Source organism: Saccopteryx bilineata, chromosome 7, assembly GCF_036850765.1.
Source record: "Saccopteryx bilineata isolate mSacBil1 chromosome 7, mSacBil1_pri_phased_curated, whole genome shotgun sequence".
NCBI classification, from domain to species: Eukaryota; Metazoa; Chordata; class Mammalia; order Chiroptera; family Emballonuridae; genus Saccopteryx; species Saccopteryx bilineata.
In genome coordinates this window covers 72,544,732-72,561,562 of record NC_089496.1, presented here as the reverse complement: position 1 = coordinate 72,561,562, position 16,831 = coordinate 72,544,732, and the positions used below count along the sequence as shown (strand labels likewise).

The window sequence follows — 16,831 nt, the reverse complement described above, 5'->3', positions numbered from 1 at the left end:
CCCCAATACGCACATATTTCTCTGGAATACCATAGGGCGCACCTGGAAATCTTCTAGGACGCACCAGTGCGCCCTGGCACACACTTTGAGAATCACTGCTCTAACCAATAAAGTTTATCTGGCCAGGCCTGACCTGTGGTGGCGCAGTGGATAAAGCGTCGACCTAGAAATGCTGAGGTCGCCGGTTTGAAACCCTGGGCTTGCCTGGTCAAGGCACATATGGGAGTTGATGCTTCCAGCTCCTCCCCCACTTCTCTCTCTCTGTCTCTCCTCTCTTTCTCCTCTCTAAAAAAAAAAGAATAAATTAAAAAATAAAAAAAAAAGTTTATCTGGCCAGGACTGTCAGTGTTTTATATAGGTGGGAGACCAGATGTTTTCAGACTGAAGGTCAGGAGCCAGTGGAGACCAAGGAAAAAGGGGAACACCTAGAGCAGGGTCCTTGGAAAGGCAAGAAGGGGAGACAAAGAGCCCTGGTAGAAGCATTTGTTTCTGATTGCTGGAGGGTGGGTGCCTACTCCATTATATTCAGAGGGAGGAGTAATCTGTGGCTTCCACTTACAGATGCTGGGTGCAGGAGTAGTGGTGTGTGTGGCAGGATGTGGTGGCCTGAATTGTCCCCATCACTGGGCAGCAAGGCCAACTTAGGGGCCCAGAAGAAATGGAAAATGGCTGGTTAGGGTCCAGGGACGGAGTGGTAAACACAGCTAAGGAGGGAAGTAGATGAAGCCAGGAGGGGCCAGTAGGTGGGGAGAAGAGGAAGGTGACAAGGGACTGGAGGAAGAAAAATACATGGTGTGATTGTGAGGGTTTGGGGAGTGCAGGAAAGGTGGCAGGGTCTGGTCTGAGAGTGGGGCATCTGACTTTAGGATTTCAGAGGTGCGGGAGTTGTGTATGGAATAGCCTACGATGTGGCCCTGAGAGTCAGTGGCTGGGGTGGAGTGAAAGGCCATCATAGACAAAGACAAGAAACTGAGTGGCCAGATGCTCCATGTATCCCCCAGGAGGGCAGAAGGGCTTGAGGTGAAGCTCTTGGAATGAGAGGAAGTGCATAAGAGATCCGACAATGAGGAAGACTGTGGGCCTCACTGTGTAGAAGCTACACAGAGGCTGGCCAAGGGTCAGGGCGGCTCAGCTGACCACAGTAGTCCTGGTCCTGAGGAATAAGAAGAGGAGGTCCTTCTGGTAAATCAGGAGATGGAGGGTGAGTGTTCCTTAGGGGCGCGGCGGCAGGGGTAGGAGGCAGAGGTAGGGCTGAAGCAGCAGCAGAACAAATGGCAGAAGGTTTTAGCAGAAGCTGGGATATGAGGCCGGGGTTGGCGGAACTCCAGACTCCCAAAGGGGCCCTGCTGAGAATCTGTGGGCACCGGCCTAGCTCCACGCAGACACTTGGAGATAAGGAATTGGGGGCCCCGCCTTGCGTGGGAAAAGGCTGCCCACTGCGAGAGGGCCAGGCCTCTCTCTGGAACTGGCCTTGGAGCAGAATCACCTTGGGACCCCGGAGCCTCTGCTGCACCGCTGGGATAACCCGGAGCCCCAGGAGGCCTCCGCGGCCCATTCCTAGGAGGGGCAGGCCTGCTGGACCAGGGCGCACACCGAGGGGCGCTTCCACGAGTACAGCTTAGGGACAAGGCAGGAATTCCGGAAATTCCAGATTCTTTGAGGGGTCTCTGAGCGCCCAGGAGCGGAGAACTGGCTGAGCTCCACCACCAGAGGGCGCCCTCGGCCCAGCGGGCGTTCGGGTGTTAAGTCAGGGGTGCTGCGGGAACGCTGCCCCAGGAGCGGCGGCGAGGCCAGGGCGTGAGAGGCCGAAGAGGCCGGCGGGGAGGGACGCGGCGGCCGGGGCGGGGGCAGGAGACCGGGGCGGGGCGGGGGCCGGCGGCCGCGCCCGCTCCTCCTTCCCTCCCTTCCACCCACCTCCTTTCTTTCTTTCTTTCGCCCTTTCTTGCTCCCTAGTCTTTTCTTCGCCTCCGCGGCGTCCGGGGGGCGGGCCCTCCAGTCTTTGTTGCGCGCGGGCCGAGTCCGGCCGGACCCGCAGCTGCACGCGCGCGGCCGGGTATGCCCTGAGCTGGACCCAGGACCCGGCAGGAGCGAACGCGCGGACAAGCGCGTGGGTGGCCGGCATGCCCGACCTGGTCCCCCGCGATGCCCGCAGCCCCGCGCCGCTGCGCCCCCTCCTCCTGCTGCTGTGCGCGCTGGCGCCCGGCGCCCCCGGAACCGCACCAGGTGGGTGGCCGCCCCGATCCCCCGCCTCGGCTCGGCCCCTCTCTGCTCTGCAGACTCCGCTCCCGCCCCCGCTGCCCCCGGGTGTGAGGCATTGGGGTGGGGTCGAGGGCCCTCCAGACTCCCGACTCCGCTATCGGCCCTGCCTGTGCGGGAAGAAGTCCCTCTGTTCTTTGGGCTCCAGTGTCCCCACATCGGGCGCAGCAGTGTGCGTCCCTGTCCGGGTCTCTCGTCGGAGCTGGACAGAGCGCGGTCTACACGCGGAGTCGGTTTCTCACCATCCTCCGTGCGCTTATGTAGAAAGCGGAGTGCGAAGCACTGCGGTTCTCGCGGCCCCCCAAATGCCTCCCGCCTCTGAACTGCTCCCGGGCCCGGGTCCGGTCTCGCGCCGCCCTGCACTTCCTGCCTCCCCTTCCCCCGAGTGCGAAGGCGCCCGGCTGGCCTCCGATCAGCCTCTGGCCGCGGAGCGCCTAGCGCGTCCGAGCAGCCGGCCTGGGGATTTAGGAGTTGGGGGTGTAGGAGTACCCTGGTTCCGTGCTTGGAGAGCCCCTGATCTGATGGGCCCGGTGGGACAGTGCGGAGAGCTATGCGGGAGGCAGTCGGGGGATTCTGTAGGGGAGGAGGGCCTGAGCTTTCGGGGCTTGGAGGACGATGAACTTCGGGCTGGAAAGGTGTGCAGGGGTGGGGGCTGGATTAGGCCTGCGTGCTGGGGTCAGGTAGACCTGCTCCCTAGTAGATTGTGGTTGGGGAGCTAGTGAGGGGAGTAGCTGATGAAAGCAGTCGTTACAGGGAGTTTCATGAGCAGCAGTGTGTCCAGATGTGGAGAAGAAACAAACACTTAATGGGCATTTACTTTGTGCCAGTCGTCCTGGTTATTTCTCATCAGCTGGACAACAACCCTGCCAGGCAGGCAGTAGAAAGTCCTTTGCGTTGAGGGAATAGGTTCAGGAAGAGTGACCTGCTAGGTCACTCAGCTGCCCAAAGGTGGGTGAGGATGAACCAGGTGATACCAGTGCCCGTGCCAGAGCAGGGCAGTGGTTTCCCCAGGGGTCTGTCCCTGAGCCTGGACTTGGGTCCAAGAACCCTGGCAGCTGTGGGAAGAATGGGGGGGGGGGTGCCCATGTACGAGTGTGGCCATCCTTGTGCCCTCCGATTCACCCATTTGTCAAGTAGGGATTATGGCATCTACTGTACCTCATAGGGCTCTTGTGAGGATTGAGTGACATGGTGAATGACCATGTGGTGGCCATGATTTTTATTAATCTGCCAGGCAGACCCAGTATGATTAGGGAGTTTTGGTGATTCCTGTCACGGGGAGCTGCCATTTGGGGGTGGAGGCAGGGGATGCACCCTCTCCTAGCTTATCCCCCCCCCCCCCACTCAGGGTGGAGTATCTGTATCTAGAATCCTCATAGATAATGCAGCTGGGGTCCTCCTCATTCTGCTCACTCAGGATTTCTGACCCTGAGGTCCTGAGCTCTCTGTCATTTTTTCTTTTCTTTTCTTTCTTTCTTTCTTTCTTTCTTTCTTTCTTTCTTTCTTTCTAATTTTTAGAAAGGTTTTATTTACTGATTTTAGAGAGAGCCTAGAAAGAGAGAAAGGTAGGGGAGGGATGGGGAAGGGCGGGAAGCATCAACTCATAGTAGTTGCTTCTCACATGCGCCTTGACCTGGCAAGCCTGGGCTTTTGAACTGGCAACCTCAGCGTCCCAGATCGACGCTTTATCCACTGCGCCACCACAGGTCTGGCATTTTTTAATATTTTAATATTTTATTTTTTTCCATTGATTTGGGAAGTGGTAAAGGGAGAGAAAGAGAGAGAGAGAGAGAGAAGCCACCAACTCATTGTTCCAAGTAGTTGTTCCATTTTTAGTTGTGTACTCATGGATTGCTTCTGGTAAGTGCCCTGACCAGGGATTGAACCCGTGACCTAGGTGCTCTGGACAATGCTCTGTCATTTTCTTTGGCATTGCCCTGAGACCTAGCCTGGGGGATCTACCCACTGAATGATACTTTCTTTGGGGCCAAAGAGAACATCTTGGGCTCGCTTTTAGGAAAATGTAACAAATCAAATGGCTTGGGGCTGCTGGGACTAGGGCCCAGCAATGTCCCCACCAAAATGCTGAATTGCACATGTGAGGCCCATGTGTGTTTTACACACACATTCACACACACACACATACTATGATTATTTTTTCTCTTTGGCAGGAGCTGCAGGTCATTTGAAGGGCTGGATTGTAATGCAGGTTCTTGATAGGGAGGTAAGGTTACACAGCATGTTGGCATTTCTCTGGTAGAAGCTCTACAGTGACAGTTCTGTAACCTAAGGGTGATATTCAAAGCATTTAACACCCGCCATTCAGAACAGACACAACCATGGGCCACTGGCAGTCCCACTGAATGGCCCCTGCTCTGGTGCCAAGTCAGCTCTGCTTGCCCCATACATGCACCATGTCCCATTCTAGACTACAACCTGCAGTACCCCCTGCGGGCACTGAGAGGTGCTAGTTTCAGCACGGGCCCCAGTGGGGGCCCGTTCCTATCATAGGTGGCACTGAATGGTTTATTTATTTTTCTTTTTTTAAAAGATTTTACTTATTCATTTTAGAGAAAAGAGAGAGAGAGAAGGGGAGGGAGAAGCAGGAAACATCAACTCCCATATGTGCTTTGACCAGGCAATCCTAGGGTTTCGAACCAGAGACCTTAGTGTTCCAGGTCAATGCCTTATCCACTGCACCACCACAGGTCAGGCTGAATGGTTTACTTTATTTTTTATTTTTTATTTTTTTTTACAGAGACAGAGAGTGAGTCAGAGAGAGGGATAGACAGGGACAGACAGGAATGGAGAGAGATGAGAAGCATCAATCATTAGTTTTTCATTGCACATTGCAACACCTTAGTTGTTCATTGATTGCTTTCTCATATGTGCCTTGACCGTGGGCCTTCAGCAGACCGAGTAACCCCTTGCTTGAGCCAGCGACCTTGGGTCCAAGCTGGTGAGCTTTGCTCAAACCAGATGAGTCTGCACTCAAGCTGGCGACCTCGGGGTCTCGAACCTGGGTCCTTCCGCATCCCAGTCCGACGCTCTATCCACTGCGCCACCTCCTGGTCAGGCTGAATGGTTTACTTTTTAACTCATTCGACCCCCCTTTAAAAATATTTCAATGGCAAAACAATACAAGTTGATTATAAAAAAGTTAATGAAGCCTGACCAGGTGGTGGCGCAGTGAGCGTCCGACTGGGATGCGGAACAACCCAGGTTCGAGACCCTGAGGTCGCCAGCTTGAGTGCAGGCTCATCTGGCTTGAGCAAAAAGCTCACCAGCTTGGACCCAAGGTCGCTGGCTCCAGCAAGGGGTTACTTGGTCTGCTGAAGGCCCGCGGTCAAGGCACATATGAGAAAGCAATCAATGAACAACTAAGAAGTCGCAACGCACAACGAAAAACTAATGATTGATGCTTCTCATCTCTCTCTCCGTTCCTGTCTGTCTGTCCCTGTCTATCTCTGCCTATGTAAAAAAAAAAAAAAAGAAAAAAATTAATGCAGAACAAAACAAGAAAATAAAAATTGTTGCAATAAAAGTGGTAACATTTTGTTAGTCATAAGTTTGTTGTTTTTTTTTAAACATTTCATTAAGCCATTAGGCAAAGAGATAAAACAGGGTTTTTAAGAAATAGCTAAGTTTACTGTAGAACTTCTCTTGCTAATTTTCAATTATACTTAGCTCACACTTGCTATGTGTCATCTACTGTTCTCAGCCCTTACATATTAACCCATTGAATTTTTTTTTTTTTTAATTTTTTTTTTTTTTTTTTTATTCATTTTTAGAGAGGAGAGAGAGAGGTAGAGAGAAGGGGGGAGGAGCTGGAAGCATCAACTCCCATATGTGCCTTGACCAGGCAAGCCCAGGGTTTCGAACCGGCGACCTCAGCATTTCCAGGTCGATGCTTTATCCACTGCACCACCACAGGTCAGGCTTAACCCATTGAATTTTCACAACCTAAGGGAGTAGGTATGACTATCGTATCCATTTTTTCTTTTTTTTAATATATTTTTTTTAATTTATTTTTTATATTCTCTTCTTTATTTTAAAATTAATTTCTGAAGTTGGAAACGGGGCCATATCCATTTTATAGATGGAGAAACTGAGGCTGTGAGTGGTGGGTGTTACAGCTGGCAGACTGGCTCTCCAATGTGATAATCCTAATGCTTATGACCTATAGCATACCTCTACTTGACCTCTGTCACATTTCTGAGCTCAAGAATTCACCTTGAATTTCTGTCTTGGAGTGTTGCCTCAAGGTATAGAGCAGGATTTCTCAACAGGAATGCATTTCCCCAGGTACATTTTATTAAGATCTGGGAGACTATTTCTCCTCAGTGGCTCAGATTCCCCATTGCATATGGACCTCCCTGTCCCACCCACACGCATTTGAGGACACTGCTGTTACGTGGAATGTGCCACATAGCTCCTGTTCCTCTAGTACATTGAATGCTGCAGGCTTCAATGGCATCAGTGCCCCTGTTCTTCAGCTTGGCCTTAGCAGCCGTAGCTGTGACTGTCCTCATCCTCCAGGCCACATGTTAATTTTTTTAATGTTTATTTTATTGATTTTAGAGAGAGAGATGAAGGAAGATAGATAGATAGAGACAAGAACATTGATCCATTCCTGTATGAGCCCTAACTGGGGATCAACTAACAACCTTTGTGCTTCCGGATGATGCATGCTCTAAGTCTAACCAACCGAGCTATCCAGCCAGGGCCAGGTCACACATAATAATATAATAAAGCGACTAAGTTGAGACTGAACTTGGGTGTTCCTTTGTTCAAAGCCCACCTTTGACAATGCTTTATGACTCCACCAGCTCTCATTTCACAGGTTTCCTGGGCCATGCTTACCTTCTTGTTACTTGTCCTCATACTTCTAGTTTTATCTCCATCCTTGGAGGTCTGTGACCAAGATGACTTCCTTATCTTCCCAGTTAAACATGTAACTTTCAGTGGTCGGCAAACTGTGGCTCATGAGCCACATGTGGCTCTTTGGTCCCTTGAATGTGGCTCTTCCACAAAATATCACGTGTGGGTGCTACCTCGATAAGGAATGTACCTACCTATATGGTTTAAGTTTTAAAATTTTGGTTCTCAAAAGAAATTTTAATCGTTCTACTGTTGATATTTGGCTCTGTTGACTAATGAGTTTGCCTACCACTGCCTTATATTAAGAGACATCTCACATGTGCCTCCTTTGACAAAGCTTTTCTTTTTCTCTTTCTTCTTTTTTTCTTTTTTTATGGTGAGAGGAGGGGAAATAGTGAGGCAGACTCCCACATGTGCCCCAACCAGGATCTACCCAGCAACCCTATCTGGGGCCAATGCTCAAATATCAAGCTATTTTTAGTGCCTGAGGCTGACAATCTCGGACCAACTGAGCTATCCTCAGCACCCAGGGCCACGCTTGAACCAATCAAGCCACTGGCTGAGGGAGGGGAAGAGGGAGAGAAGGGGGAGAAAAAAGGAGTAAGAAGCAGATGGTCACTTCTCATATGTGACCTGACCAGGAATTGAACCTGGGAGTTTCATATACCAGGCCAGTGTTCTATCCACTGAGCCACTGGCAAGGGCCGACAAAGCTTTTCTTCAGCCCCATTCATATGTGGGTGCCCACTCCCCTCTCTTGCACCCTCTCAGCACTCTGCCAGGGTTGAAGACCATGAGAGCCTTGCATCCATTTCTCTATTTTGAGGGCCACGACGGTGTCCTATACACTTTCCTGGACTTTGGGAAACCTCATACTCCCTCACAACACCAAATGCCATGGACAAGGCAGGTAACTTAAATGAACAAAAACAAGGCTGGTGGGGAGGCTTTCCTTGAAACATGGGGCCTCTTTGCCTATCTCTTGTTTTCCCATTTTGTTAGAGATTTGGTTCTGTACTGAATGAAATACAAGTGTGAGGCTAGAGGGCACCCTATATACATTTAGCTGTCGTGTTGGAATATAACAGGGACTGTGGGGAACACAGGTTCTCTCTTACAGGGCTGCTTCTGACGAATGGGAATTTAGGCCTGACATGAATAGATAACAAGAATTTTCAAGGCAAACTGAAAATTGAGATTTTTTTTTTTTGGTACAAGCTCATGTGATTTTTAAACATTGATGACTGATTATACTTTTCAATATTTGTATCAGCCAAAATAAATGCCCCCTCAAAAAAAGTCAATAAACTGACAAAAAACAAGTCTGCAGCCTGTGTTGTGGGGGTTGCAGTCCCAAATTCCCTTATTAGGATGTCAGAGCAAGAAGTCTCCTTAAATTACCCAGCCCAGTGGCTTCCAAATGCCAGGCCTTGAAATGGTTACATCGGAATCCCCTGAAGTTTTAGAGAAATATGGAAAATACCAATTCTGGGGTCCCAGAGCCCTGGACCTGTGGGACCAGCACTCTGGGCTAGTGCTGGGCACCTGCAGCCTCTCATGGTTCTCCAGGTGTTGCTGAAGTTCAGCCAAATTAATTCCCAGTTTGGAATTTCCCAACTTCCCTGAGACTTGCTCAAAACACAGCTTCCTGGTCGGGTTTCCTGGAGATGCTGATTCAGTGCCTCTGGGACAGGGCATGGGAATTGGTTTCTACTGAATTCTTACCTGAGAAGTCTGGAAAACCCTTGCACAGTTGTCCTAAAAACCAGAGATGGGGGAGATGTGCTCAGAGTCACACAGCAAATCAGCCCAGCCGGCCCTGCCTCCTGCGTCCAGGAGCATGTTCTTGGAGTAATGTACCTGGGGGCCGCCCCGGGCCGTGGTGGGCAATGGGAGGATGTCCTCAGCAGGGGGTACCCCACTGGTGTGTCCAGGGCACTCGGCAGGAGGTAGACTGGACGCGAGTTAGGCTTCTGCAGAGCTAGTGCGGGCACAGTAGGGCTGTGAATCCCCACACTTTGGTTTTGGGGTGACCGCACCGTTTTCTCTCAGCAGGACCAGCTGCCGAGGGCCAGGAGGTCCTGGACATTGTGCACCCTGTGCGCGTAGACGCGGGGGGCGTCTTCCTGTCCTACGAGCTGTGGCCCCGCGCGCTGCGCAAGCGGGCCTTGTCTGCGCACCGGGCCGTGCGCGCCTTCTACGAGCTGCAGTTCCGCGGGCGCGCTCTGCGCTTCCACCTGGCGGCCAACACTCACCTGCTGGCGCCGGGCTTCGTGAGCGAGACGCGGCGGGGCGGCGGCCTGGGGCGCGCGCACATCCGTACGCGCGTGTCCGCCTGCCACCTGCTGGGCGAGGTGCAGGACCCCCAGCTGGAGGGTGGCATGGCGGCCATCAGCGCCTGCGACGGCCTGGTGAGTGCCCAGGCTCACCTCGGACTCCCCAGGTGGCTTTGGCCAGTTCACCCCTCCTCTCCCAGCCTCAGTAGCCATCCCTGTAAAATGGGAGAACTAAGGTCTCCTTGTTCACGAGGGTTGGGTTCCTAAACTTTAGTTTAAGCTAGAATCACCCACATGCCATGTTAAAACAGTGTCGGGATGGGGTCCCAAACTTGCAGATGCAGGTTCAGAGACCATTTTGAGAACCATGGTGTGTGGTTTGTGCAGACTGGGTAGCTCAGAAAGCCACTGAGCCCCTCTTCCTTTGAGGTGTGAGTTTTCATTTCCTGGCAGGCCCTGCCACCAGGGAACAGGATGCCCTGCAGGCCGTGAGCATCTCCAGAGAAGGCGCAGATGGCCTGAAGACTGGAGCCTGGGCTGCCCATCAGCATAGCTGTCAGGGACTACATGAAAGGCTCTATCTTGTTAGATTTGATGGGGTGGATGTGTGGCAGAGCTTCAGCCTCGAAGCCTTTGGCTGTGTGAAATGGCAGGAAAAGACATTCCAGGCAGAGGGCACAGCATGAACAAAGGCCCAGGGCATCTGGGGTCAGCAGGGTGGTGGGACAGAGAGAGGAGCAGCTGGGCCAGTGATCCCCTGTAACCTGGAGCTTCTCCCCAGAAAGGTGTGTTCCAGCTCTCTGACGAAGACTACTTCATTGAGCCCATGGAAGGTGTACCAGCCCGGCCCGGTCGGGCCCAGCCCCATGTGGTCTACAAGCGGCAAGCCCCCAAGATATGGGCAGAGCAGGACAAATCCAAGGCTCCAGGCACCTGTGGAGTGCAAGGTATGGTCCTCAGCCACCAGCTACAGGGCAGGAGGATGGGCATGGGGCAAGGAGGTTCTTTCTGGAAGCCTCCTTCACCATTCCCATGCTTAGCTTCCCTTGGACCAAAAGGATATGGACAGACCACCAGATACATCATAGCCTGTGCCCTCCAAGTGTGCCCCAGCCTGAGGCCTCTTAGGCATGTCCCAGTTTATCCCCTGGATCAACTCCTCTCGCCACCACCTCGCTTGCCTCTCACCTCAGGGCTTGGTGTCTCTCTGCCCCCTCGCTATTCATGGCCTGCGGTATCTCCAGCTCTGCTAATCATTACTCTCATGTCTCCAGGCAAGGCTGGGCCATAAGCACCCCAGCAGGCAGCTAGCCCGGAGCCTCCCTTTTCTTCCCACTCAGGTCCCACCCCAGAATAACTGACCTCTGGTATTGGGACCCAATGTGTCTGCCAGTGCAGGCGTGGAGCTATCTGCCGATGGCTCCTGGGGCTTGGGGACCACTTGCTGGCACTCCAACCTCATAAGCTGCCACAGCTCAGGGATTCTGCTGGAACAAATACATGCTTCTTGGCCTCAGTTTCCCCAGCTGCATAGTTGTGAATCCTCAGCCTGGGGCAGAGCAGCAGGCCTCTGGGGGTCTGCATGTGCTGGGATGCACTAACTGCTTGTGGGGCAGCCACATGGGGCAACAGGGCTAGGTCCTCCCCTCACATGGGCACAGTGCTTTACTATGTCGTGCCCACCATTTTATTTGCCCCTGAGGTCAGCCTTGAGGCTGATCTGAGTATTCCTACATGTAGCAGGTGATCCCCAGGGTCACATGGCACAGATCAGGGCAGAATACCATGGGAATCCAGGCTTCTGGTCCCAGCGCTGTCCTTGAGAGTTTGCTAAGGAGAGGCCCTTGAGGCATGTGCCCCAAGCCCATCAGACAGCTCACCCCACCCCGTCCAGGGCCCACAGAGACCGTGGAGCAGGAGTCCCGGCGGGAGCACTGGGAGCAGCGGCAGAGGCAGCAGCGGCGGCCGCGGCGTCTAAACCAGCGCTCAGTCAGCAAAGAGAAGTGGGTGGAGACCCTGGTGGTAGCTGATGCCAAAATGGTGGAATACCATGGACAGCCACATGTTGAGAGATATGTGCTGACCATCATGAACATGGTGAGGATGCAGGCAGTCACGGTGGTGAGAGCTGCCAGGGGTGGCATTGGTGGGGTGCAAATGGTGGGCGTACGGCAGAAAGCATGGCAGGCTAGCCCCCAGGCCCAGGCCCCGGACAGGAGAACAGTCTCCAGCTCTTCAGTACAAGAAGTCCCTGGGAGAGAACTGGGCATGGGTGGGGCTTTGGGGGCTGCTGTGAGGACTCTCCTGGGTGTCACTCAGCTCACTGGCTCAACTGGCATCTGGGAGGCAGCCTCTACCTGCTGCCAGGACCCAAGCTGGCTGTGTCACTTATCCAGTGGAAACACCCACACTGACCTTAGGCCATTAACATCCCCAGTTGAGTTTGTCAACCGGATGTGACTGTGCCTCCTGCCAGTGTCTCCCAATACCTGCTGTGCTCCCATACTTACAGGGAGGCAGTGGGGGTGTTACATACCAATGGAGGGTGCCCGACCCTACTGCAGGGTGTGGGGTAGGCCAGTTGTCAGGCCAATCCGAAAAGGCTTTTTGTCCTGCAGAGCCCTGTGTGTGGGCTGCTGCCTAGTTCACCTGTTTGTACTCTGGGAGACCTGTTCTTTTCACATAACTTTCTCTAGGATATTTTTTTCTCATTTCCTACTGTTTCTTTAAAATGAGATCATGCAATACTTAGCAAGCATCAAAGATCTATTTCTTCATTCAACATATATTTCCTGAGTGCCCATCCAGGTGGCAGATTTCTGAGCTGTAAGATGGAGCCCATACAGACATGGCCCCAGTCTCCATAAAGTTATGGTCTGATGAGGGACAGAGACCTTCATGAAACTATCACCTTGACAAATGTGAAGGTGCAAGAGTCATGGTGCTTTGGGAGTGTTCAATAGAATAAGTCCCCTCCCCCCAGAAGACAGGATGGAGGGTTGAGAGCTGAGGAGGAGAGAGGAGTTAGGAAAGATGGAAGGGAATGTGTTCCAGGCTGAGGGTATCTGCAAATGCCCTGTGGTAGGAAAAAGTCATGGGATTCTGAAAGAAAGCCAGAGTGGTTGGAGCCAGGGAGCAGCGACAGGGCACGGGGAAAGTAGAGGAGGCCAGAGAGGTGGGCAGGCCCGGGACTTTTGGCCTTGCCTGTAGATAGTGGAGAGCTAGTATTGCCTGGAATAGAGATGCAGTATGCTTGGGTTTGCATTTCAACAACAGACTGAGATGGTAGGCTGCAGGTGGGCTGGGGAGCCATGGAGGACATGGGGACACTCACTAGGAGACCAAGAGTGGGACAGACCAGAGATGCTGGTGCCTTAGACTGGGCAGTAGTAGTAAAAATGGAGAGAGGAGACAGATGCAAACTATTTGAATACTGTTTTTCTTGAAGGAATTGCTAGAAGCCAACTCACTACTGGCTTGTCCCGTCATCTCTGCCCTCTGGAAACCTGACGTCTGTCCTCAGTTGTGGGCTGGCCTTTCTTGGTTGGATATGGAAGAGGGAAGGTGGTCAGGGGCTCCAGGTTCCACTCTGTATGGTGGCGGTCAGAGGCCATTCTGTCATGGTCCTCGCGGTCCCAACTTGGGTTCTGAAACTACCCTATTTCCCCATGTGTAAGATGCACCTTTTTTTGAAAAATTTGGGGTCTAAAAACTGGGTGTGTCTTATACAGTGGTTGTAGATTGTTTTACTTGCATTTCCCACTTTTTCGCGCTTGTTTTTACGCTCATTGTTGAAGACAGTGACTCATCATCAGACACCGATGAGGACAAGCTAATGGATGGGAGTTTTGACAGTGATGAGGAGTTGATGAATTTTATGATGAATAAAACTTGAGTTCAATAACTTTATGTAATACATTTTTTTTTCAAATTTCGGGCCCCAAAATTAAGGTGCATCTTATACATGGGAGTGTCTTATATGTGGGGAAATGTGGTAATTCATCCCCATTATTAGGGGCTTTTGTGCCCTCTTAATGGAGTGTGTTTGGTCCATTTCTATTTGAATACTGTTTTTCTTGAAGGAATTGCTAGAAGCCAACTCACTACTGGCTTGTCCCGTCATCTCTGCCCTCTGGAAACCTGACGCCTGTCCTCAGTTGTGGGCTGGCCTTTCTTGTTCTGAGGAAGATTTAAAAGAGCAGATGGCCTTCCCTGCATGTTCCCTGCACCTTGTATACCTTCCATCTTTGGGGGTGGCCTCCTCTCCTGAGCTGAGCGGGGAGCCCCTCATGATGGTTGGGAAGGTGTGTGTGCAGCACGCGTGCACCACGGAGCTCCCCTTCATATGAACATGGCTGCAGGGTGGTGGTGGGCGGTGTCTGCCCGTATCCTAGATACAGGGTGACAGCCTGACCCCCTTCCCCGAGCAGGTGGCTGGCCTTTTCCACGACCCCAGCATCGGGAACCCCATCCACATCACTATCGTGCGCCTGATCCTGCTGGAAGATGACGAGGTGAGAGGCCATGTGCCCACACTATCTTTTCTGAAGCTGGAAACGGGGAGAGACAGTCAGACAGACTCCCGCATGCGCCCGACCGGGATCCACCCAGCACGCCCTCCAGGGGGCGATGCTCTGCCCCTCCGGGGCGTCGCTCTTTTGCGACCAGAGCCACTCTAGCGCCTGGGGCAGAGGCCAAGGAGCCATCCCCAGCGCCCGGGCCATCTTTGCTCCAATGGAGCCTCAGCTGTGGGAGGGGAAGAGAGAGACAGAGAGGAAGGAGGGGGGGTGGAGAAGCAAATGGGCGCTTTTCCTATGTGCCCTGGCCAGGAATCGAACCCGGGTCCCCCGCATGCCAGGCCGACGCTCTACCTGCCCACACTGTCTATGTGTGAAAGGCAGAGGAGAGCCTTCGTGGTCCGGTCAGTGTCACCCGTCACTCCCAGTCTCTGCAGGCTGCCTCTCAGGTGTCCCCAGGAGATGCCTGCAGGAGGAAGGGCTGGTCAGGCTGGCTGCTGACCCGCTGCCCCCTCTGGATGTCTGTGTCTGAGCCCGAGCCTTTGGAGCTCAGGGGCAGGCACGAATGGCCATGCTCTCTGCCCGCAGGAGGACCTAAAGGTCACACACCACGCAGATAACACCCTGAAGAGCTTCTGCAGGTGGCAGAAAAGCATCAACATGAAGGGGGATGCCCACCCACTGCACCACGACACCGCCATCCTGCTCACCAGGTGCTGCCAGCTCGGGGAGCCACCCTCAGGGAGCCCAGGCCTGCTCTTGGGAGCCTCCTTCTGTGGGGAGTTCGTCAGCACTGGGGCAGATCTTTCTATTTGAAAATAATTGTGGATTCTCACGCAGTTGTCAGAAATAATGCAGAGAGACACTGTACCCTCGCCCAGTGCTGCAGGGTAACATCTCGCATCACTGTGATGTGAAACCCACCAGGAATGGGCACAGATCCACGCACAGGCCACACTCAGATTTCACCAGTGTTGCAGGCACTTGCATGTGTTTAGTTCAGTGCAGTTTTATCACATGCATTCAGCTGCCACTCTGTTCAGAGGCAGTGTTTTTGAATTCCACGTGGAGTTTTTTCTCTCTGCTGGGCTCTGGCAGATCTGTGCAGGGTCCACTCCCCAGGCCCAAATAGTGTCCGATGAGGCCTGCATGAAGGAAGGCAGCTATGGCCCAACAGCTGCTGTGCAGGCCCAACGTCTCAGAGCAAGAGGCGAGCATCCTCTTCACTCCCTCCCTGGGGTCCCGGGCCTCAGGTTGGCCTGGTACTGGGCCTGTCCAGCCTGAGGGCCACTTCTCTGTGCTTGTGCAGGAAGGACCTGTGTATAGCCATGAACTGGCCCTGCGAGACCCTGGGCCTGTCCCACGTGGCGGGCATGTGCCAGCCGCACCGCAGCTGCAGCATTAACGAGGACACAGGCCTGCCCCTGGCCTTCACTGTGGCTCACGAGCTCGGGCACAGGTACTTCACAGTCCCCACTGCCATTTCCCAACTTGGGGGGGGACACACCGAGCAGCCAGGGCCATGGGCCTCAACATTCCAGGGAAGGGTGCCCTGGCCCTACACTGTTCCTGCATGTCCCCATCCACAAGCAGGCTGTTACCCTAAACAGGCGAGGCCACTGGGCACCTCGGGCTGGCTGGCCTGCAGCCAGTTTTGTCTGACCTGAGGCTGGGAAGGGCCAGATGTCCCCAGAGGGCATTGGCTGTCCCTCCTCGTTCCCCTTAGTGCCTGCATTTTTTACTCCTGGTCCCCACCACACCCCTGTTCCTAACTGCTCTGTGGCCCTAGGCAAGTACCCTGCCCCCTCTGGGCCTCTGTGCGCTTCCTGTGGATTGAAGGGTTGGGTTCAGTGATGTCCAAGCCTCCTCCATCTGAGATGTCTGCATGTGGCCTGTGTCCTTAGTCCCCAGTGCTAAGCTGCTTACCTGTTGAATGTGGTAGCATTTTAGACTGTTCAGAGCCCATGGGGGAAGGCTTCTGGAGAGTTCTATTGGTTTGGGTGTTAGGGTCATCCTTCAGACACTCTGGGTTCCTTGGCTGATGGCCATATATGGAGGCCTTAAAAAGATGCCTTTGGCCACAGAAAGAACACTTGACCTCAAATCTGCCATTTCCTGGCTGTGTTACCTCAGCTAGTGCCTTAGCCTCTCTGAGCTTCCCCAGGAGTAACAATGCTTCCGTGGGCAGTTCTGAGTACTGAACAATGCAGCATTTCTGAAAGTGCTCAGTATGGTGCCTGAGGGAATAGTTTTTCTCATGTCCTTCCCAAGAATGGTCTCTCGAGAATTTTTCTGTGATAACACAGCTGAGACTCCCTTAACTCGTGTGCACATTCTTGTGACAAGGACCTGGGGAGTGGGGGAACTCTATCCGACTGTTCTTGGTGCCAATGAGTTTGCAGGGGCCACAGTAGGTTGTCATCCATGCCACCTGACTTGCCACTGTTGGCCAGCCCAGGGGCAGGATCAGGGCTGCTCTGGGTCCCTGGCACCCAATCAGGCTGGTGCAGCTGGAGGAGGCTCCTGTGGGATACTAGCCATCACACCCACCTTCTAGACCAGTGTTTTTCAATTGCCAATCCGCGGACCAGTCTGCCAGAAATTGCATGCCAATCTATGAAATAGTTAATCACCCTGATGTTGTACAAAGATTCTAGACCCAATGATCTTAGTTGAATGTGCTAAGAGGTGATTTTATGCTCAGGGTGATTTCTGCCTTAGCAGTCCCCGAAATCATTCTCCTATTTTCACCAGTCTCCAAGTGTAAAAAGGTGAAAACCACTGTTCTAGAGTAAGAAGGCTGAGGCTCAGAGAGGGGAAGTGACTTTCCCAAGGCCACACAGATGTATGGTGGCCCAGCCAGCCCTGAGGCCAGAATCAAGCACCTCGCAGGCCTCGGTG

The 16,831-nt window shown here is 53.1% G+C and overlaps 1 protein-coding gene across 3 annotated transcripts in view; it reads left to right on the top strand.

Moving 5' to 3' along the window:
• The first annotated feature begins 1,900 nt into the window (after positions 1 to 1,900).
• The window catches only part of ADAMTS7 (ADAM metallopeptidase with thrombospondin type 1 motif 7), a 33,638-nt gene continuing 18,707 nt past the window's right edge, over positions 1,901 to 16,831 (top strand). For 2 of the 3 annotated variants that reach the window (XM_066239873.1, XM_066239871.1), the window contains exons 1-7: positions 1,901 to 2,223; positions 9,190 to 9,548; positions 10,195 to 10,360; positions 11,308 to 11,510; positions 13,844 to 13,927; positions 14,519 to 14,643; positions 15,240 to 15,389. In XM_066239873.1, the coding sequence (XP_066095970.1) occupies positions 2,121 to 2,223; positions 9,190 to 9,548; positions 10,195 to 10,360; positions 11,308 to 11,510; positions 13,844 to 13,927; positions 14,519 to 14,643; positions 15,240 to 15,389 (1,190 nt within the window). In that variant the 5' untranslated portion in view covers positions 1,901 to 2,120. The remainder of the gene's footprint in view (positions 2,224 to 9,189; positions 9,549 to 10,194; positions 10,361 to 11,307; positions 11,511 to 13,843; positions 13,928 to 14,518; positions 14,644 to 15,239; positions 15,390 to 16,831) is intronic. The other variant, XM_066239872.1, reaches the window with a different exon arrangement.